The sequence below is a fragment of the Sinocyclocheilus anshuiensis genome, unplaced genomic scaffold, assembly GCF_001515605.1.
Source record: "Sinocyclocheilus anshuiensis isolate Anshui unplaced genomic scaffold, SAMN03320099.WGS_v1.1 scaffold2090, whole genome shotgun sequence".
Classification (NCBI taxonomy): domain Eukaryota; kingdom Metazoa; phylum Chordata; class Actinopteri; order Cypriniformes; family Cyprinidae; genus Sinocyclocheilus; species Sinocyclocheilus anshuiensis.
Window position 1 is genome coordinate 1,017,206 of NW_015560626.1, and position 23,152 is coordinate 1,040,357.

The following is a 23,152-nucleotide window of genomic DNA, read 5'->3' on the forward strand; positions in this document are numbered from 1 at the left end:
ATGTTCATTAGTCATTTAAAGGTTTGTTTAAATGATATGCGTATTTGCTGAATGCTGACGGCAAACGAGAAAGTACTATGTTTGCCTTTCTGTTACTAATAATATAAAAGCAATCGTTATAATACTTTTTGTATACTTTTTAATTCATTTGTTCAACAGTTCTATCTGATTATTAGACAGACTTCTATCTGTATTAAGCAGAACTGTTAAACGAAGACAGCAAAAAATGAAGAGGGAGAATGTGAGCACTGTGTGCTCTGGCGCGGTCATTCTCAGCGCCGTCAAAATAAAAGTCCCGCCTCGAACACATCGGCCAAGCAGAAAAACTTATCGGCCGATGCCGATATTTGAAAAATGCCAAATATCGGCCGATATATCGGTCGACCACTAATTTTTTACAAATACTGTAGCAAAATACAGAATATACTTTACAGTTTGCAGTAAAGTAGCATTCCATTCTAAATGCAGCCAATGATCTTGTCTCATTTCTTTGCTTGTGCTTTACACATGGATGGCATATTTAGCATTGTATACTGCATACTGTTTCACGTACTGTTTTAAGCAAACAAGCAGTATACAGTATATTCCATTCCAGACATTGGCAAACTGAGTTTTATGCATATGTTTTTTCTCTCATATTTGTTGATGCACTTGAGTTTAGGCTGAAGGAAGCCAGGCGAAGTGCGGAAGCGTCGAGAAGTGTGTTCATTGTAATTAAATGAGAATCTTAATGAGTAGCTCTCTCCACAGACCTCGAGCCACTTTCATGTGCTCAGCCTGAGTGATGAAATCCAGCCAGTGGCTTATAGAGGAAGCTGGTGACTAGATACTCACTGGATTGAGGCGTATAAAATGTTTAAGAGTAAAAAAAATAATAGTTCCAGCTTTAAAATCTGACTGAATGCACCACTTTGTTAAAAGGGCCAATACAGATAATGAAACCAAGCAACTGGCAGAATGTTTTTCTGTTTGTCACAGTCTTGACTGGTTCGGCTAAGAAAGCATCACATTACTTAGCAGATGCATGTTGTGTCTTTTACCATATTGCTGTTGCCACTTCTTTATGCAGTAAAAGCAATAAGCCACTCATGGCTGTGTGTTTCAGTGATAAGATCGTGTTTGTGAGTGTGAGTGTGTGTTTTTTATCCTGAGGTTGGTTTTGATGGCGGATTGCGTTGGCGGTCAGATGACGGGACTGGAATAGAGAGCAGTGCTATGCTGCCGTCACAGTAATTGGACCTAAATTGGTTAAATGAATGAGCCATTTCTGCTGCCTTGGTCACACCTGAGGACAGGACGGACATAGGCTCAGGTCCCCGACCGGACGAGTCTGTCAGCATACAGATGAATGAAAAGAAAGAAATTAATTTACTGGAGACAGCGTGTGATTTTATTTTTTCCCCCCATCAGCAGAAGTGATGAGTTCTGATGAATTTTGGTTGGAAAGCTGATTTGATTTTTTTCCTTCTGATTTACAACTGTAGACAGTTGAAGACAAACCTTGACCTTATCACCAGACTGTCTTGTCTGGCCTTCTTAGATTTCAGCTAATTAAATCTCTCCCCGGCACAAAAAACTGCACAGGCGTCAGCAGTGCACGACAAAACTGTCACTGGCAATATGAACAAAAATCGGTGCATATACCTAGCCTACTTTATTCTCAGCAAATGTGGTATAAACAAATGTAAATGTAACACAAAAGCTGTTGCGACACATAATCATGAATTGCAAACACAGTGTGCCACGCTGTCACCACATACTTTAATAATGAAAACATCTGAGGATCTGCACATTCAAAAGCAAAATAATGAAAACATACAAAGAGTTTTTGTCCCATGCTGAGTGCTTCCTCTAATATACAGCAACTGTTCCTGCTTATAGCTTTCGTTTGATGGCTGAAGGAGATGACACCTGTCTGCTGTAATACAAGCAATAATTACACAGCACTTTGTGTTCTGGAATATGAAGTGCAGGTGGCTTTTAGAGGAAAGATCTGGGCTTTTTGTATAATCTGACTTTTTACAATGTTTATACATAACAATAAATTTACATTTTGCACCTGAATTGCTTTGAATCTGAAGCTATCTATGCATCACTAGTGGCACCAAATGGAATTGCGATTAAATAGTGGACAAATTCCAAATGCCATTTTTGTGCCCTTGAATGGGACATTATTCATAACTTTCATAATTAAGGGAAGTTTACATAGAATGGATTTTTTTTTACTATCACGCGATTGTGAGTGTAAGACATGAGGTCTACTTTTTGTTAGTTACTCCCGCCTTGAATGGGACATTATTCATAACTTTCATAATTAAGGGAAGTTTACATAGAATGGATTTTTTTTTTACTATCACGCGATTGTGAGTGTAAGACATGAGGTCTACTTTTTGTTAGTTACTCCCCAACTGTGAATGGCACGAATCTAAAGCTCATCAGGATAGCCATGATTAAAGTACACAGAGCTAGTAAGAGACAGACAGACATAGAGCGGTGGATTCAGAGGGGACTAAACATCTATCTGCATCTCTCATCTCATTAATCTGCATTTGCTCCAGTCTCACTCTCCTCTGGATCATCTGCATGACAGGTGCTCAGTGAGGGGCTCTCGGGGACCCTGGCTCTCTCTCAATCTCTCTCTTTCTCTCTCTCCAATTTGTTCAGGGCCACTGCTGCTTGCCAGGGGACATCTGTGTTCATCCAAAGCCAGCCATCCTCTTCTTTCTTTTAACCTTTCTCTCATTTCTTGCTATTGTAACCATTGCACCCCTTATTCTTCACTTGTATTCCATTTGTTTTTATTGCATGAATGATGTATATGGCACTTTCCACAAACAGGATACAAAATAGGATATTTTAATCCTATTAATCATTAGTCATTTTTTCTTGTTTTGTTTTCTATTAAGTTGTGGTTTGATTTTTTGAGCCCTCTTCCCAAATGCAGGAAATGTCTTAGAACAATTTAATTTAAAATGTATAAAGTAATAACAATAATAACCCTTTATAAATGTAATAACTAATTCAAATAATAATAATAATAATTATTGACAATAATGACAATAATAAACATTTTTCCAACATTATTATTATTTTTATTAATATATATATATTTACATTTACCCATTTAGCAGACGCTTTTATCCAGCGACAAATGAGGACAATGGAAGCAATCAAAATCAACAAAAGAGCAATGATACGCAAGTGCTATAGTTAGTTTTAGTTAACACGCAGCAAGGTTTTTTAAAATTATATAATAAATAAAAAGAAAACAGATAGAATAGAAAAAGAATAGATAGAATATATATATATATATATACTTTTTTATTGTATTCCCATTATGCTGTCGAAAGGGTGCAAAATAATGTTACTTCTTGAGTGTCACGATTATTAATAATGTACATTTTTTGTAACGGGAAAATTATACTGTCATTAAAATAAATCATTTAAAGTAGCATTTACTACTGTGAATTTAATTCAGCAAAAATCAAAGCAAAATAATGACACCAATTTGTACCCTATATGTATTGTATGCATTCAAATTTGGAATAATGTTGCTCAGGGGAGCAGCCTGAGGCCAGAAACGCTGTGCTGTTCCCTTGGGTGCCTCTCCGCACCTGAAGAAACCAAGTCACCGATTTCTCTTCCGCTGAAACCAATTAAACTACTGACCTCCCGGTTTGAAGGTGACCGGCCAACTAATAAGATACAGCTCAGTGCCTTTTATGCATGTTTTAACAGTAACATCCTTTTATTTTCCAGCCATCGCAAAAATCTTCCCTCCTTTCCTTCCGTAGCTGTGTCAGCCTTGACCTCATCATGATTATTCCTTATCTCCAAACCATTTCATCCTTATCTCCTCCTGCGCTCCTCACAATTACGCCAGCCCTCGGAAAATGGCAAACGCACGGCCTAAGAAATAGGATTGCCAAGCTTCAGTATTAGAGAGCGGCAAGCACGCCTGAGATTCCATTTATCAGGCCCAAACAGGCTCCGAATTATTTGAGTTTGTTGAATCGCTTCCCCTCGCCTTTGATCTTCCCGTGCCCTTCTCTCTATTTATAAACCCCTCCTCCCCCACTCTTTATCCCGCACTTCTCCCATATCCACACGCAGCCCTGGATCACTCTCTCCCAAAGCCTCTTCCCAAAGATTCCTTTCACACCAGCTTCTTTATCCCCGTGCGCGTCTGTCCCTCGGCTCCCGGCTGCCCCCTCTCCGCAGGATCTTTAAACGTGGTGATTACGGGCCCGGCGTGTGTTGCAGGATTCCTAGCATGTCACTCCTGTCCTCCACCCCCTTCTCCAGCCTGATCAGGTTCCCGCAGCTTGTTAGGAGAATCAGACTCAGATACAGTGGCAGAACAACATCTCCCCCTGCGCCACATAGGCTTGATGAGGCTGTTAAGACCGCTGGTATTATCATCAAGGCACTTTGTTTGTCAGCGGAGGATCTCAGTGTCCAATCAACGTGCTTGTTTGAAGCCAGTTGTCATTGTGCTGGTCTTTATTGGTTTGTTTTTCATGGAAGATGCGTTAAAGCGCCATACGTTATCTGAGCAGTAAGTACGAGATCTTATTCCCGTTTTTGTAAACGCATGACACACGCGCACTCGCATGCACTTACCCCGTCACAGTGATTTACAGTGTGAGCTGGGTCCTGAAAGTGTTCTTTAATTTAATGAGGTAATTATACACTAGGGGCAGGAAGCAGACTGGACCTGATTTATGCATGCTGGCCGTGGTGTTTTGTCACACACACTTTGACTCTGCTGCAAGGACAACTGTCCCCCACACGCTTCGAGTGCACTCGTGTTCTGCTCCCCTCTGTGTTTCTCTCTACATCTTTCCCTCGTTGTCAACAAATCTGTGCCGTTTCTCTGCTGGCATGTGGACAGACTAAACAGGCTTGGGCCCTCTCACGCTGTATCAGTCAAACATATCCTGAATTATGTCAGCACTGTATTGCAGTGACAAGCACACAGAGTACATTAGAGCTTAGTCTTCTGTCTTGTTTATGTGGCTGAAGGGCATAGTGCCATTCAGACAAACTCTTTCCTCTTAGCCAGTTAAAAGGATAGTGCACTTAAAAATGAGTTATATCATTATTATATATATATATTTTTGGTTTGTTTGAATCACCTTACTTGCAATTCATAGTGACAATGGTTTAAAAAACATTAAAATGTAAAAGTTGTTCAGTAATATTCTTTAATGAATCTAGCATCACATTCACAGTAACCAAACATGACATGCCAATATTAATTTTGAATGTGAACATAGCATATATACAAGGAATTCACATCATCATGTATAAAGTATGAGCAGATTTGTTTTCTGTTCACTTCTGTTTTTTCCCCTTTCAACCCGGTTACAAAATTTGGGATTTGTTAAAACAGTTTAAAACTCTGATGATATGTTTTTAATGGCAATATATATTAAATAGACATCAAAATAAAATATACAGAATGTTTACAATTTGATAATTTGATTTTTTTTTATTAAAATTTTAAACATTTAGTTTATTTTTATGGGCTAGCTAGTTAAGGACTAAATGTTGGTTTGTGGTTACTAATAAACAAATGCCACCATTCAAAAGTTTGGGGTTGGTAAGTCTTTTAATGTTTATGTTTTTGAAAGAGGTTTCTTAGCTGACCCAGGGCTGCATTTATTGGATCAAAAATACAGTAAAAACAAATATTATGAAATTTTACTTCAATTTAAAATGAACTATTTCATATTTTAATGAAATAGTTTCTTTGATGGTAAAGCTGAATTTTCAGCAGCCATTACCCCAGTCTTCAGTGTCACATGATCCTTCAGAAATCATAAAAAGAAATCTCATAAATTTAAAACTAATGTGTGATGTTTGCTGTGATGATGAAGGCCAGTAAATAATGGCTTAAATGTCAGTCTTTATGGCATCAGAAGACTTGAAATACAGTGAATGAATCATAAGGATCACTTTCTTGATATCTTATTGTGCTTTTATGGTGTATTTTTTGGAGCTTGAAAGCCCCTGATAACTATATACTCAAAGAAAATGTCTCTTTTGGAACAAATAACAACATCTGAGGATAAGTAAATTATACAATTTCCATTTTTAGGTGAACTATCTCTTTAAGGCACACTGCGGCACTTTTGAAGATAACCGTTTGCAGCAAAAGGGAGTATTTAGAGTGTGAGTCATGTGACTTTTGTTGAGCACTGCATCAGGGACCAGCAGTGCCCACAAGCGACCACTGGCACTTTCTCTCTCTCTCTCTCTCTCACCAGCAATCTTGCAACCAGTCTGCCTCCTTATTCTTGCTGTTCTCCTTCTCTCCCTCGCTCTTTATCTCCCTGTGTGCTGTGCAGCCAGTGAGGAGTCTTGCATGCCTAATTTGAGTTAATGATGCCAGGACTCGTGCAGGCCTGAGGCTCCAGCAGGAGAGCAGGAGGAACAGCTGTGGCCAGGCTGAGACAGCATATCTCTCAATCTCTATTTCTCCTTCATTCTTTCTCCCTGCGCATCCTGACATGTGTGCCCACAGCAGCACAGCCTAATGACGTCTCCTACGTGAGGAAACCATCTCAACTGCACTAGGAAATCAGGAGAGAGTAGTCTTGACGAGCAATCTTGAAATGGAAGCAGAGAAGGGCGAAAAATCATCCAAGATTAAGAAGAAGACAGGCAGCAAGGGGAAGAGGGAGAGAGATAGAAGGGAACAGATTTAAGACTGCAGGGAATTTGAGGCGAGGAAAATCCAGCAGCAGAAATTAAGCAGCTTAAAGTAACTGCTCGCTAAAGCTTAATTCTGATGAGAGGGTCCTCACACGGTCTCATGCAAGAGGTTGCGCGGGCTGTAAAGGATAAGAGAAGACAGGCTGACAGGGAACAGAGACTCGGTGACGTGGATTGGGAGACAGAAAGAGAGAGAGAGAGAGAGAGAGAGAGAGAGAGAGGGGGCTGTTTCATAACCAAAGGTTGACATCTCTCTGATGAGTTTTGTGCTGACAAAAAATATGTGTCAGCACAGCCACCTCTGAGCCTCCGTGTTTCACCTCTGTATGGCATGAAAATCAGAATTTGAGCAAAGGCGCTTTATTCAGGCTTGATGTTACAAATTTAACCCAGTGACAAGATACTAAGCTCATTCGGAAAGTTTAAAGAAAGAATTAGGCTTCTTTAACTTCTTTCTTCTTGTCTCTGCAGGAAGCATCAACCGAACAGGGGCTGTCCCTACGTTTCTGCGGACCCCCACAGTCATCCAGCCTCATCTGGATATGAAGCCCTTCCTACAGTTTCCGATGGAGACTCCGCCTCCACAGAGCCTTGGGCTCTTCCACAACTTCAATGCGGTGAGATTACGCCTCTGAAAATCTTTGTTGACAGTGCTGCATTATTGCATTACTCCTAAAAAACAAATATGCTATATTGTTACTTTTCATGGAAAGTGTTGTCAGGACACCTCATGCCACTTGATATTAGATTAGACAAAGTTTGTATATAGGTTGTTATCTACAGTATGTCACAATGCTATTGGACAGTTTTTCAAAACTGATAAATAATAATAAATTGCTTTTGGAAAAGATGTATATTATGGTAATTGCATTAAGGTAGTGATTCTCAATTTGTGTGTTACTTTCGGTTGAATACTAAATAAAAATTCAGCTTTGCCATCACAGGAATAAATGACATTTTCAAATATATTAAAATAGAAAATATAATAATTCACAATATTACTGTATTTTTGGTCAGTTAAACATACACTTGCTGAGCAGAAGAGACTTATTTAAAAAAAAAAATTGTTTTAAATCTTTCTGACCCCAAACTTTTAAACAGTGCATAACAAAGGAAACGGCTTTTAAATATTCAGAAATAAATGAATAAATAAAAAGTGATGCTGCTTTTTAGGAGCAATATTAAAAGCATGCAAAAATGAAAACTCATGCATGTAATTCATGCATGTGGGGGACAGTGAGGAAACATAATATCATAAAGTTTTCTAAAGCCATACATTAAAAGGATAGTTTGGTGAAAACTCTGATGACCTTGATTTTGGTCACCATTCCAAACCTACATGACTGACTGACTTCTGTGGAACATAAATTGAGATATTTTGAGAAATGTAACAGTGTATTTTGTCCATACAATGCAAGTCAATGGTCACCAAAACAGGTTGGTTACCAACATTCTCCAAAATATAATCTGTGTTCCACAGAAAAAAAAAGTTATACAGGTTTTGAACGATGTAAACAATGAAACAATTTTCATTATGTGCACTATCCCAGTATTTCCTGAAAATATTCCCCTCCACTATTCAGATCTGGTGTATTAATGTCATAATATGCTAATGTGTACTTGTTGTTATGAAACAGGGTTCGGATTACATAAAAGATGACCTTAAATATCATTCCTGGCTTGTTTGTGTATTTGAATGTGCCTGGCTGCTGTCCGTTGGACGGTGTAATGCTGTGAGTTCTCTCATGTCATCGTGACTTATAGCTAATCATTTTGATTAGCATGCAGCTCGTTTCACTCTCTCAGCACTTTTACTCCGAGTCTGTTCTGCACATTTCCCAGATTGCATTCTGTTATGTAAATGAGGATGCTGGTCAGCAAATTGAATGGGAAAGGTTAGTTGTGGGATCCAGCCATGCCTGAGATGTCCGTCGTTTGTATTCTCTCTCCTAAATTCCCTGTATTTGCCTGCACTTGTTACCAGTGTGAAAGATGGCCTGCCCTTTGGCACAGTCTCGTAACACTGAGAAGGAAAAAACACTCTCCCCATGCCAGCTCAATAAATCCACATCACACATTGCCTTCCAATTCTGCCACATTATTATCTTTTTAGAAAAAGCCAAGGGATGTTTAAATATTTTGAAATATGCATGAGCTCGTGAAAGAGTCAGCATCTAAGAGCTTAACTACTGTCTCTTGTACTTACGCCATTTATTTTATATTTATACACTGAGCTGTAATCTTTAGATCTAGGCAGTTTAAGCATTGCAGCAGGCTATTAATCACTACGGTTAAAGGCTCAATGTGAGAGTGACCTGAAGTCCGAAGGGGAAATTGTCCTGATGCCCAGTAGGGGGCGATGTTGGGGAGGCTGGAAGGACAGGCCGACCTCTCTCTAGGACACCGCTGAAAGCACACTGCAGTGTTTATGCCATTGCCTAATGGAATACTGACATTAACAAGAATTCACTCACACAGACTGTAATATATATAGGCTTCTATTGAGGTATTATACTAACAGCTGGCATCAGTTGTGTGGTTTAATTAAATGTCTTTTGACATTTGAATATGATTTGATTTAAAATGAGCATGCACAGAACTGAACCCTAGCTTCACTTTACATTTATAATTATTAGTTTTATAATATATATATTTTTTATTTTATATAATGTCTGCCAAATACATAAATTAATTTTTAAAAATGCATAAAAAATGTATTACTATTTATTAATTTAGCAGAATTGTCATAAATTAGAACTTAAAATCAAATGTGCACAATGCAATAATAATCAAATGTGCTCATAGTTTTGTTTGAAAGTCTATGGTGTGTTTGAAAGTATGTTTGAGTCTATTGAATCAGTTCATCCCAAGAAGTTCTCTCTTTCATTTGTAGCAATGTAGCAACTTTTTGAGCACAAAGAAAACAAAAATAACGACTTTATCCAACAAATTCTTCTCTTCCTTGTCAGTTTTCGATGCGTGTTCATGCATACGTTGTGGTACTCTCGTGAACACGCGCAGAAGACTAACATGGAAATTGTTGAATAAAGTCATTAATTTTGTTTTCTTTGCACACAAAAAGTATTCTTATAGCTTCATAACATTAAGGTTGTGCCACTGATGTCACTATTTTAATGATGTCCTTACTACCTTTCTGGGCCTTGAACATGGTAGTTGCATTGCTGTCTATGCAGGGTCAGAAAGCTCTCAGATTTCATCAAAAAATATCTTAACTTACGGGTTTTAAACGGAATGAGTAATTAATGACAGATTTTTCATTTTTGTGTAAACTATCCCTTTAAATCTTTTTATTTATAGTTACATTTTATTTATCAAAAACATATTACTCCTTATGTAACTTTAGTGTAGCTAGTTTTTACAACTTCTTGTTTGTGGTTTGTTATAAACCAGAACTTTTTTAAATCTCTAAATTATGATTAGCTTTGCTTGGCAAGCTGCAGTTTCAAAGTAGTTTCCCCAGCGCTGCTTATAAACATACAATATGTCAGCTGTGCTCAAGTTGTTCTGTCTGGAATCGCATTCATGTTGGAATGCAATCAAACAGACTTGAAGCTGTAATCTAGTTCAAAGTATTTTTCAAAAATGTGTGGGTTTGGCCAAATAATTATTTTGCTTTGTAAATTTTACCAATATCAGATGCTTTTGATCAGCTGTAGATAGAGCCGGGGTGGACCACAATCTTCCATTCCTCTACAGTCCAGCTGTAATTTGTCTTTAATGTGATTTGGCTTCTACCTGCCTGTCTGAGTCAATGCGCCTGCAGGCACTGAGGCACCTGAATAATTTATACCAAGCAGCTGGTTGTGGCGTGGAAGTACAGAAAACCTCCCTCAGACACTTGCTTATTCTGCAGAATCAGGAATTTCAGAGGCGTTAGATCGGGCGGCTCGTGCGCCAACTTGTTGCATCTCACCTGCAGCCTCCTTCGAGTAAAGCCTCGCTTTTTTTAACTCGCAAAAGGTGACATTTATGCGCACAGCTTGCCAATTTTCCTCACTGAGTAATGCAACTCCACGTGGACTTTTGGAGTTGAAACCTTTTGGCTGCATGCACTTTACCTCCGATGACCCCCTCGAAAAACTGTAATTTTCGACCTTAATAGCTGGAAGATATCAAACACAAGGCATTACGAGTTCAAATATTTTTAGTACTTTTATTCATCTCGCCCGGGTCGCCGCTGTATTGGTTCCACATGTGTTGTAAAGGTATGTGGCAAGAGCGAGAGGACCATCATGACGGGGGAGCCAGAGGAGGGCTGAATTCTGCAGCTTGTGCTTTTGATAGAATGAGGGAGTGGAGGGTGATTTGGGGAGTGAGCGAGTGCATGACATTCTTAGTGCATCTGGGCAAAATAAGCAGTCAGCGAGTGAGCAGAAAGAGAACAGAAAGAGGAAGGAGATCAGTGAAAGAGAGCACAGGAAAGAACGACAGAATTTATTATTGGAGTAAAAAAAAACGGGAAGGAAAGGAAAGGAAAGAAAAGCAAGTAAGAGGCAGAGGAAAATGAAGAGAGAGCATCCAACCAGGATCGTAGTCTTGGCTTGCTGTGAAGTGTCGGGAAGGATGGAGGGAGGAATGGAAGGAAGGTGGATGAGATTAAGCAACGGAGAACGAGAAACCAAACCGTAACGGCAAGAGTGACGACCGACTGTGGAAAAGAAGCAGCAAAACTAGGAAGAGAGACAACAATTAATCATATCTTGGACCTGCAAACGCAAGAATCGCTCGCTAGCGTCCCCAGAAGTGGGCACAGAAGCGTGTGAATGTGGGAGAATCAGGTGGTGTGGTGGGACAGCTAGGATCCCTTCTGGATGAGTGACACTCTCACACACACCCTCCCACACACAAACACGAGTTCCCTCATGGAGGATCCAATGCAGCTGCGAGATCCAAGCGCTTCTGAGGATAAGAAGGTGAGTGCCCTCCGGCTATAGCTCAGGCAGAGACGTAACAAAGCTGAGTACTTTTCTCTGTGCAAAGCACTGGATGCCGAACAGCATTTGTTAACTTTGTGGGATGTTTTATCTGCCATTGCACCTTGAATGCAGTGCATTTTGGGCTTGTGGTGTTCGACAGGCTGAAACAATCCATGGTTTCTATTAACTGACATAAGACCTTTTTTTTTTATCTAAATTATATGACACTGTTGTATGGGCATATTTCCTTTAAAAGGATAGTTCACCCACAATTATTTGTTCACCTTTATTCTGTTTCAAACCTGTATGACTTTGTTTGGCACAACACAAAAGAAGATATTTTAACAAATGTTTCATGTGTTTTTGTCCATACACTCTCAGACAAAAAGGTACAAAAGCTGTAACTGTGGCAGTTACTTTTCAAAAGGTGCATTTTTATACATTTTAGATACTAATGTATACACTTTAGGTAATAATATGTACCTTTAAAGGTACTGATATGGACTTATGGTACTGATATGATACTGTATGTACAAATGTGTACCTGCTGAAGAGGTACTGTCTCAGTGACAGCTTTTGTACCTTTTTTTTTTTGAGAGTGTACAGTGAAAGTTAATGTGGTCCAAAACAACATTGGACCCCACTGACTTTTCACTGTATAGAATAATCACTACTCTACAGTATGTTCCACAGAAGAAAGAAAGCCATAAAGGTTTGGAATGATATAAGACTGAGTAAATGATGGCCCTTTAAGGGGTCATTAAAAGGTCTGTGCTTTTCTAATGAGAAGAATCTGGCTATTTCTGAACAGTTATCAGTTTGTGGGATGCGGTTTTCCAGAGGGAGCATCAGGAGGTCATATGACAGACACTGTGCTTGCCAAATGGATGAATGTAACGTGCTGTTAATTGCTCACTTTGATAATTTGTATAGATGCAGTGTCTGCCAATACCATAAAAACAGCATGTTAGAGAGGCATTGATAAAACCAGCAATATTTCACATACTGGCCTTTAAAGGGAAAGTACAAAAATAATCTCCGTTGTTCAAAAAATTTCCATACAATGTAAGTCAGTAGAGTCCAGTGTTGTTTTAGACCCAACTGACTTACATTGTATGTCCTTCAGAATATCTTTTGTTCTGCAGAAGAAAGAAAGTCATGTAGGTTTGGAACGACATCAGGGTGAATAGATGATGACCGAATACACATTTTCGCCTTTAAAGCATCTTTCAGCTGTGGTTTGGTGGTTTCTTTAGTTAAATTCTTGACGCATCCTCATAAGCTGTATCATAACATCATTTACGTTGAAGGAAATTTGTTGGGATAGTCATGAGCCAAGATGTCTCTCTTTTCCGAGAAAGTTGGAGGAGTAAATCACCACCAGCAGAAGACCACTTCAATGCAGTGCTATTTTTACTTCACGACGTGAAGCATGATGGACCAACACCCAGGATTTTGGTCTATAGATGCATGTTAACTTCTGTATGTTATTAAATCTTGATTAGAAGGGTGTTCTGAGTTGAAACGCAGCCAGTAGACTTTAAAAAAAGACGTGACCCTTTAAAAGTAATCTTTTTCTTATGAGAGGCCTTTGATTTTTTCCCGTAGAGCCCGTCGGAGCCCCTCCCTCGTCCGTTTCCTCGCCGAGGCTGTTAGTACTGACAGTTGTATCTATTGATGTGTTCTAGCTGGAGGTGTTCTGATTACCCAGCTAACTGCCAGCTTCACTTAATCCTCTGGAGATTCATGAAGGCAAAGCCATAGAACAACATCATTGTGGCTAATCCAGTGCCTGTCTGACTGATGTAGTGTGGACTTTGCACATGCACAACGGCATCAGGACCCTCCACGGATACGGCGGCGCAGAAACGAGTTTTCAGGCCTGTGCCAAAAGAGATAAGAGGCAAAAATCGGAGGAAGTCCGGTGCAAGGCCTGCTAATCCACAAATGGTGTGCGCTGTCACCCTAAACCACATCTCGGCTCTCTGTGTGTTTGCTTCTAGTAGGGGGGTTGCTTGGATACGATCCGTTTGCAGATTTTCAAAATGTTTTTGTTTGACTAAGAGAATATTCATTTCAGCCTCTCCCCGTCTTTCCCAGCCAAGAGAAGACGTTCCAAACTGGCCTGTATTAAGACTATTGTTCTTAGAAGTTGGAATGAAAAGCACAACCATTATATATGTTTTTGAAAGGTTAAACGTTTTCTTTCTGTAACTAGATGTACTGTATCACTTTCCACTTCATTAGTCAAAATAAATAAATAAATAAAAGAATAAAATCAAGTTTGACAGAAAGACAGTGTTGATGAATTTGTTGTAAATGTACAGTACGAAGATTAACTGCATCAAATGTCAAGTCAAAATGTTCAAATGAAATTAAACTTTATCAGGCAAATAATAATCATATGACAATATAGCTGCGAATGCAGACCACAAGGCCAAAAGATTTTTGGACTGCAACCATCAGGCTTTGTGCATTAAACTGGTCATAAACAGAGGCTTAGCCATCTGGTAAGGTGCTATTGGATGCGGTACTTAGTATAACTGGTTAAATTTATTTTAAAATCTGACCTCTTACATGGTGGACACTGATCTAGCAGAAACAATTTAAAGGATAATGTGTGTATGTGTGTGTAGTATGTACATAAATATTATTGTGTAAATAATTGTTTAAAAATATATTTAATATATTATATAATATATTAATATATTATTTTAATATATTATTTAAAAAACAAATGAATAAATACTGTATATGTTATTAAAATCAAAAGTTGTATCTGTTTAATAGACCTGAGCCAACATTTATTATCTAATAATTACAATACTATAACAAATGTATTGCTCATTGTTGCTTAGTGTTAGTTATGCATTAAATAACAGAGACCTTATTGTGAGACCTTATAAGGGACCTAATATAGTGTTACGGTTACCAATATATTTGTAATATTTAAGTTATATTTAATTCGATTTTTATTCGTTTTATTTATAATTATATTTAGTTATATTCCATATATTAGTTTTATATATCCATATATATGTATTATATACATAAATATAATATATATTATATTTTTGTGTTATATACATAAATGTAATGTGTGGTTTAAACAATTATTTAAATAATATATTTAATTAATAATAATATTAAGAACAAATAATTATTAAATAACAAATGAATATAAATTATTGAGATAGATAGACAGACAGATAGACAATATAATATCATAATATAATTTCATGCTCTATTCATGATTCTATTCAGGAATGTTTTGTTATGCAGTTTACGTGCTTGTTTAGAAATTATTTAGTGTAGTGTGACCTCCTTAAAGCCAAGTAAGTAATTAGGTTGTCTTCATTTATTAGCTAAGCCATTGATATTTTGTAACTGAATACAGGGCCGGACAACATTTGTGCAGGAGATTCGCTGCTCACCCTGACTTGATCTCACAGGTGTCCTGACTCTTTGCACCATATGGCCGCCCTTAGCCATGTTCTGCTGCCACTGTACTGCCACATAGACCTTTCCATCAACATGATTAACGACCTTGTCTGTCTAATGGGAGTCGGACCAGAATTTAGTTTCACACGTCCTTTCTCTTTTCCCTTTCCCTCTTCTTCTTCTCCTGTTCTGTATTCAGATGGATCCTGTTCAGAAGGCAGTGATCAACCACACCTTTGGAGTCCCACTGTTGAAGACCAAACGGCCAATCATTTCCTGTAATGTCTGCCAGATCCGTTTTAACTCGGAGGTAAGGTATCTGATATTGGACCGTTTGACTTCATGCATGTTTGGTGTCTTACTCAAATGGCTTGTTTTATTGAAGACATGAAATGGTATATAGCGTTCTTTGAGTGAGTTTTCTATGTAATATGAGTGTTATGTTTATACTGCTGAGATATTTTGCACACTCTGCTTTCTAGTCCGGAAATAGCCAACGGCAAATCCTCTTTGAAGTACTGTATCCGCAAAGCACGTCAGGATGGAAGCTTACAGCATGAAGTGTTTTTTTTTCTCTCATTCGACGATTAAAACAAGTTTGAAGAAAATCTCTCTCAACATAGTCTTAATGAAGATATTATTTCCACAAGTAAGAACTTCCTACGAAAACAACTTCCAGTTTTTCCATTTCAGACTTGCCACATTCATTTATTGCAAGATCTGTATCGCACATTTTGACGTTACAATATTCCTCATGCATCAATGAAAGCAATTATGTTAGTTGTTTATGCACCAAATTGCTGCTACGCTTGTTGGGGGAGAAACTTTAGCCTGAAATATTCTGGGCTGAATTTGGTTGCAGCTGTGGCAGACATTGTGACGTGTGAGATTAGTAACGGAGCAGGACCTGGGAGTGCCCCACTAGCCTGCGCTATTTTTACGGACGAGAACTGTAATCATGGGCAGAAAGTGGCTTTCTTGGTGTGAGCCTGTAATCTCGGCCCTCCAGTCGAGCAGATGTATGGCCTTCTTTAAACCACAGCCACAGACAATGAAAGACAGGGAGAAGATGGGAGGCCAAGCCTGCTTGTGGAGACCTGCGAAATTTGCTGTTAGCCCAGCTCGCTTTTAAAGATTTATGGGGAGAGAATTTGAGACAACTCAGCAATTCTCTTAAACAACTGGACTTAAGAGTTGTAGTTAGTTCAAGGGAGGTGAAGATCAGATTGAAGTTTTGTACTACAGTTATTTTTGTCATCTAATGTTGCTTTGTTTTGGTTCACAGTAAATATCCTAGACGGTCGTTACTTGTTAGTTCAGCTATAAATTCCACATCCCAAAGTGCCACCCAAAGATGCCTTTAGTTTACAACCCAGTTCATGACCCTTAAGTCAAACGAGTTTGACACAACTGCTGATTGGATATTTCTGACACCTGCAGCTGTCCTGGTTTGTAAAAAATATTCATATTCTTTCAACACCCCCGTTTTTACAATGTCTCCCTGCTTGCCATCATTGCATTTAATGATACACAAATTTAAGCATGTAGCAATTTCCATGAAAGGGGTAGAATATGGGGGCTGCTTTTTCTTTCTCTTTATTTATTTGTTTGTTTAATTGAACATTTTGTCATTGTTTATTCATTAGAATCTCATGTCGCTTCAAATCTGTATGACTTTCTTTTGCGGAAAATACAAGAAGATATTTTGAAGAATACTGATAACCAAACTGTTTTGGTTACCATTGACTTCCATTGTATGAACAAAAACAAAACACAAAGACATTTCTCAAATTATTTTCTGTTTTGTTCGACAGAAGAAAGAAAGTCATGCAATTTTTAAACAACTGCGAGTGGGTAAATGATGACAGAATTTTTTGGGTGAACTATTACTTAAATGCCCATTTAAATCCCATTAATCTCATGGCATTATTTATCCAATTGTGATTGACCCGTCGCAAAGACCCACCCCCTTTGTTACTGTTGCTATGTCCGACAAGCCATGATGCTCATGTTCTCACGCAGTGAAAAATACATCATGGAGCAAAAAGGACAATGACAACGTGCCGAAGGACAAAACAGAGCAGGTTACTTTAGGTATGAAACAAAGTCACAGCTTTAAAATTTTGTCATTTAAGAAATTGAAACGATAAATACTGTGTTGTGGCTCTTTAATGTGTCGTGACAGATTAGCAGCTCAGTTCAAGCAGCACATGAACCGATCGCCTCTTCCTCTTTACTAATTATAGCATGAAATAAACATGAATGAACATGAGAAGGTATCTTGTTTCAGCCGCAGAAAGACATCGATGCACACCTTTTTTTATGTTCAAGTCCACCGACGTTAATCTCCTCTCGTTTGTCGGACAAAAATGGCAGATTCAGCATTATGATTGGTCAGATTGCCTGTCAGTAAAACTCCCTGGTTCTCACAACATTGAAACAATGTAGTTTTTTGATTGTTTTTTTTAATGTACTGTATCTGTGGAAAGTGCCACATACACACACTCATCATCCCACATACAAACTCACACATTCTTTTATCAATGTCCTAACAATTTTAACTTTATTGTTTATTTTTAAAGTTGTCAGGCATCAAATGTTCACGTCGTCCAATCAGCAGTGAGCAAAAGACAGAGAGATCAAAAGAAAAGACATCAAAGAATTGCGAGTTCTGATCTTGTATTAGATATTGTGCTGCGTCTTTCATGCATTGTTGCACTGGAAACGATTCAGCTACGTTAAGAGATTAAATTATACAATGCCATCTTTCATTAAATGGTTACACAGAGCAATGAGTCTACATTTTGTTCCTCTACTATATGCTGAATAAAGCAATGCTTTTGTTCCTTGAAAATATCTATTCCCTTGCCTCCTTCCCATCATCATTTCACGCTCCATTATGGATTCATAGATTCCTAACCCCCAGTGCCGATAACGGAGGACATTTGTAGTGGAAAAAGCAGACTATTGGCTGCCAGCGTGTGTTATCTGATGCATTCATCAAACTAGGGGCTCAGAGTTGTGTTATGCTGTGCTGCCAGTGTCCCTCTGTCCCTTTCACTCTAGCGCAAGATGGAGGTATAACCTTGCCGCGCTGCAGAAGTGATGTCACCATATTGTGTCACTGTTGCTGTAGGACAGGGTTGACTGCGCGTCCCTCCGCCAGAGCTGCAGTGGCCCACCGCTGTCGCACAATTTCCGTCATTCGCTGACTGGTTTTCCATCACTAGGGCAAATTAACCTTCCATGTGCATGTTGAGCTTCGGGAATAGCCACAGCTGTCAATCCTCATTTTGCAGTCCTTTCCCATTTTGTTGTTGTAATTGTATTTTTGTTGGCTTATGTTGCATTACATACTGTTCACATGTGGTTCGATGAGACAGAGACAATCTGTGCCCTAATTTGTCCTCTGAAAAGTTCTTTGTGCTCCCTGTTTTTCCATCGTTGTGCCTAAAGTTTTTTTTGTGCTCTCAAAACCAACTCATCTGTCAACCCCGTGCCATCTGGACGCGAACTTTCCTAATTTCCTTATTCTATAGATAGCGCTGCATTCAAACGAGCACATCATTCTCATTGGCACATCATGGATTTGGCTTGGTTCTTGATTTGTATTTATCGTTGTGCCTAAAGTTTTTTTTGTGCTCTCAAAACCAACTCATCTGTCAACCCCGTGCCATCTGGACGAGAACTTTCCTCATTTCCTTATTCTATAGATAGCGCTGCATTCAAACGAGCACATCATTCTCATTGGCACATCATGGATTTGGCTTGGTTCTTGATTTGTATTCATATCTAATGGCTGAGGTATTCTTCACACATAATGTATGCCCTCTCTTGTAAGTCGATTCATTAAGAAAGCATTCACTGAGAATTTCAATGAACGGATTCTGTATGTGGGTTCAGAGAGTTCAAACGTGAAAATTGGGTTTGTATTGCTAAAACTGGTCTGCTTATCTTATTGAATTAGAGTTAAGAACTGGCCAAAAGAGCTTGGCTACAAGATAGTGTCATTTTATCAGACAGGCTGTCACAAACTTTTTTTTACTGGAAACAAACAACACTCAATTCCATGAAGGGTTCTCAAACATGAATTCTTCCACCAGTGTTGAAGCACCACTGTACTAAAATACTCTGACAGAGAACTGTACTGCTATTCAGCGGTGACACAACAGCATTACTGAATTTACAGCATGAAGTAGACAGCTTGAACCATGTTGTCTGATTGCTTTTCTTTGTATTCAATCAAAAATATGCTGTGCAACCAGTGAGACTCCTTAAATAATGATTATTATGAGCCCATTCTTTTTAGGGAATCAAAAACAGTCAGTGCAACCAATATATTCTGATTCCCAAACAAAACACTAGTATGAGCCGGTTCTTCAAAGTAAATCAAAAACTTGCAGCGCAACCACTGTATCTGACTCATGAACAAATGACTCTAATGAATCAGTTATTTTTAGTGAATCAAGAACATCCAGCACAGTCAGCCTAGTGTCCGATTCCTAAAAGGATTCCTAAGAAGGTTGTTTTTTTGTTGTTTTTTTTATTAATTGAAAAAAATATGTGCGTATAGACTGATTCCCGGACAAATTATTTTAATGAGAAGTTTCTTTTTAGTCAATCAAACAAATACAGCTTGCAACTAACTGTGAGAAATAATTTCTAAAGATGCACAAGATGAGTTTTGTTAGTAGTGTTTTTTTTATTTGTTAGTCTTTTTTTTTATATTACCACATGTATTATTTGTTTTGTATTTTTGTGTAACATACAGTACAGGTAAAGCTAATTATTTGATTGCATTTATAACACCTGTGTAAATGCATTTTTCAAGAATTAAAAAAAATTATTTATCTATGCAATGATTTTTTAAAACATATATTTAGTTCTGTCGGTGCCAAAAGCCTTGTGGGCAGCGTGCCGACATATAGCACCGTTGCGCTTCGGGTGTCCCGAATTCGAGTTGCGGCTCGCTAACCTTTCACGATCCCGCCCCCCCTCTCTCTCCCCCACTTCACTTCCTGTCTCATTACTGTCCTGTCATAATAAAGGTAAAAACGCCAAAAATAAAAAAAAACATATTTAGTTCTTATAAGTACAGTACTAAAAGAATCATTAGTGGAACTGGAATCTTTAAGAGGAATTGGAACCAGAACCGAAAGAGTTAAATTCTTTACGATTCTTATTCCAAGTCACAGACTGTTAGAATAGATATTTGGAATCTCCAGTATTGACATCTCTTTAACTCATGGTTGTGATTACAGCCCTAGACCGAGTCTGTTCCTTGCACATGGCAATGGCATGAACTGTGTTTCTCATTTGTTCTTGGATGTGGAAGTGGATTTTTTCTGCATTTATTTTCTTCACTCTATTGCAAGTCTGATAATTTTTACATTCCTTAACTCATATAGGTTGTTTTACATTCATTTTATGTCTGTGTGATCTCTGTCTGCACCTGTGCTTTAGCCCCATATCCACTGAGCTTTCTGCTAGTTCCTGCCAGAGCCACATGGCTATCTTCTCCTCTTTCCTCCTTAATCCCAGAGATCTGTGCTCTTTTAGTGCCTCTTTCCCACATCCTCCTCAGTTTCCTATGTGCTTTAGACAGGCAGCTCCTTCAAACCCCTGAAGGCTTCGATTACAGACCACCAGCTATATAAGGCTCTGTCATCACCAATTACAGCCCACAACCTGCCACAACAGACAGGAAAAGCCAACCTAATGCCAGCCATTCCCTCACTGCAAGTGTACCCTAACTGTCTCTAAAGGCCTATCCTAGCTGTCTTAATCTCTTCTGTTCCCATGAGTCTCTGCGGGGGTTCCACGCCTCTTCCAATGTTGTGAGCATCTGAGCCCTGGATGACACTGGTATGAGTCTCTTGGTCCTGCTCCCAGTGTCTGCAGCAACTGTTGTCAACTCATTCTCGGTTTCACACAACACATAATCCTGCCACTTAATAATCATCATGCTAGTCTTGATGGGATGCATTCTGAAGTCATCGTTGTTTTGAGAGGCCGCTGCTAGGTGATCTGTTTGAAGCGTGCTGCTGGGAGGCATGTCAGATACAGTGGGTACGGAAAGTATTCAGACCCCCTTCAATTTTTCACTCTTTGTTATATTGCAGCCATTTGCTAAAATCATTTAAGTTAATTTTTTTTCCTCATTAATGTACACACAGCACCCCATACTGACAGAAAAACACAGAATTGTTGACATTTTTGCAGATTTATTAAAAAAGAAAAACTGAAATATCACATGGTCCTAAAAAAATTTAAGGGGGTCTGAATACTTTCCGTACCCACTGTACGTGTTTTGCCGCGTGGCAGCTCCGCTCCCCTGTAACGAGGATGCAGACTACAGGCGACAGCTCCTGTGTCAACGTCTCTGGAAATATCTCTTAATGTGTTCCTGCTAGAGGTCAAGTCAGCGTGATCGATGAGTGGACAGATTGTGCCACATCAGAGATGTGGAATTGTTTATGCAGATTAGAGCTTTCACAATAGTCAAGTGTTTCGTGTTTCCTTTGGTTTAGTGCTGTTTATGCACTGACCGCTGAGACTGCTAAATATATCCTTTCGCTTAACAATGGTCACATTTTCAGTTGCGTCTCTTCATCTTGACTTATTCAAACACAATGTTAATTGTAAAATCATAGAAACACACCTCATATTCACTGTCATATCTAATGATATAACTAATTTTGTCATTTTAATTATACATTATTATTATTAGCATTATAGTTATATAATTAAAGTATAATAATAATAATAATAATAATGTGTATTAAAATAATATTGAAATAACATAGTAGCTTAAAATTATAACCAATTAAACTGATGATATAATTGATGTAAGTCAATATAAATGATTATTACTATTTTATATTCTTCTCCTTACTATTATCATTATTAAATTATATTAAATCAGAATACATATTATTTGTCATGTGTAATGGTATAAATACTTATATAAATACTATTTTATTTCATTTATAACATCTGTGTACAAGGTCTGTTTAAGACATTTTTAAAAATTACAAGAAATTTGAACGTTTTAAAATTTAAATAACTTTTTTATTTAAATAAATATTTAAATAAATCAAACATTTATTTAAAAATTAAATACATTTTTAAAATGTTTTTAAAAAGTAATATTAAAATAACTTACAAAATTATAAATAAGTGTTAAATAATACTTATTATTTTATATTATTATTATTTTCTTTATTATTATCTTTTTTAAATGATATATAGCCAGAATACACATTGTTTGTCATGAATAATGGTTATATGGTATATGTAATTTTTTTTTTAATAATAATAACAACATAAAATTATACATTTATTATTATTATGTATAATGACAATAAACTTGTATTAAAATATAAAAATATTGTAAATAATAATAATTATTGCAAATTTTATTATTTAATTATTATATTTTATATAGAATGGTTTCATGATCAATTTGAACTACAGTGCTGAAATGACCTCATCTATATTATCTAAACTGTTTTATATACAAAATAAATAACATTTTATTTTATTTGAAGTTTATTCGTCTGTTGTTTTGGGGGCTTTACTTTATTAGACACATCTAAAAGCAGACACATAAACAGTGTCACAGTCACAGGAAATGGATTCCATGTGGCATCAGTGTCCAGGGACAAGCATGTAGGAATAAGCCCATTTTATGCCTCCATCCAGTACCAGATGTCAAATATGGCCTGTGTCCTGAGCTTTAAAAACTTTGTAACTCTACCTGTTTTGTTTGTGTGGAGCCTCTTTGAAAGTTGCATTTATAGAATGTTTAAGCAGCACTGTCTGTGTTTGTTTCAGAGTCAGGCAGAAGCCCATTACAAGGGGAACCGTCATGCTAGGAGAGTCAAAGGCATTGAGACCTCCAAGAGCCGCCCACAAGAGAGTGACAAACCTCCTCCCGGGCCTGTCTCATCCCCCTCACCAACGGGACCCTTACCGGCAATCTCAGATACTGACCCCAGCAAAACAGGTAAGAGCTTGAGAATAATGTGATTGTAAAACATGCACATCTGGTT

At 37.9% G+C, this 23,152-nt stretch overlaps 1 protein-coding gene across 3 annotated transcripts in view; it reads left to right on the top strand.

The window, feature by feature from the left end:
• LOC107681944 (zinc finger protein 385A-like) overlaps positions 1-23,152 on the top strand; it is an 85,681-nt gene that overhangs the window by 46,866 nt on the left and 15,663 nt on the right. For 2 of the 3 annotated variants that reach the window (XM_016478317.1, XM_016478318.1), the window contains 3 exons: positions 7,192-7,337; positions 15,298-15,408; positions 22,935-23,106. In XM_016478317.1, coding sequence (XP_016333803.1) covers positions 7,192-7,337; positions 15,298-15,408; positions 22,935-23,106 — 429 coding nt within the window. Of the gene's footprint in view, positions 1-7,191; positions 7,338-10,976; positions 11,655-15,297; positions 15,409-22,934; positions 23,107-23,152 lie in introns of those variants that run through there. The other variant, XM_016478319.1, reaches the window with a different exon arrangement.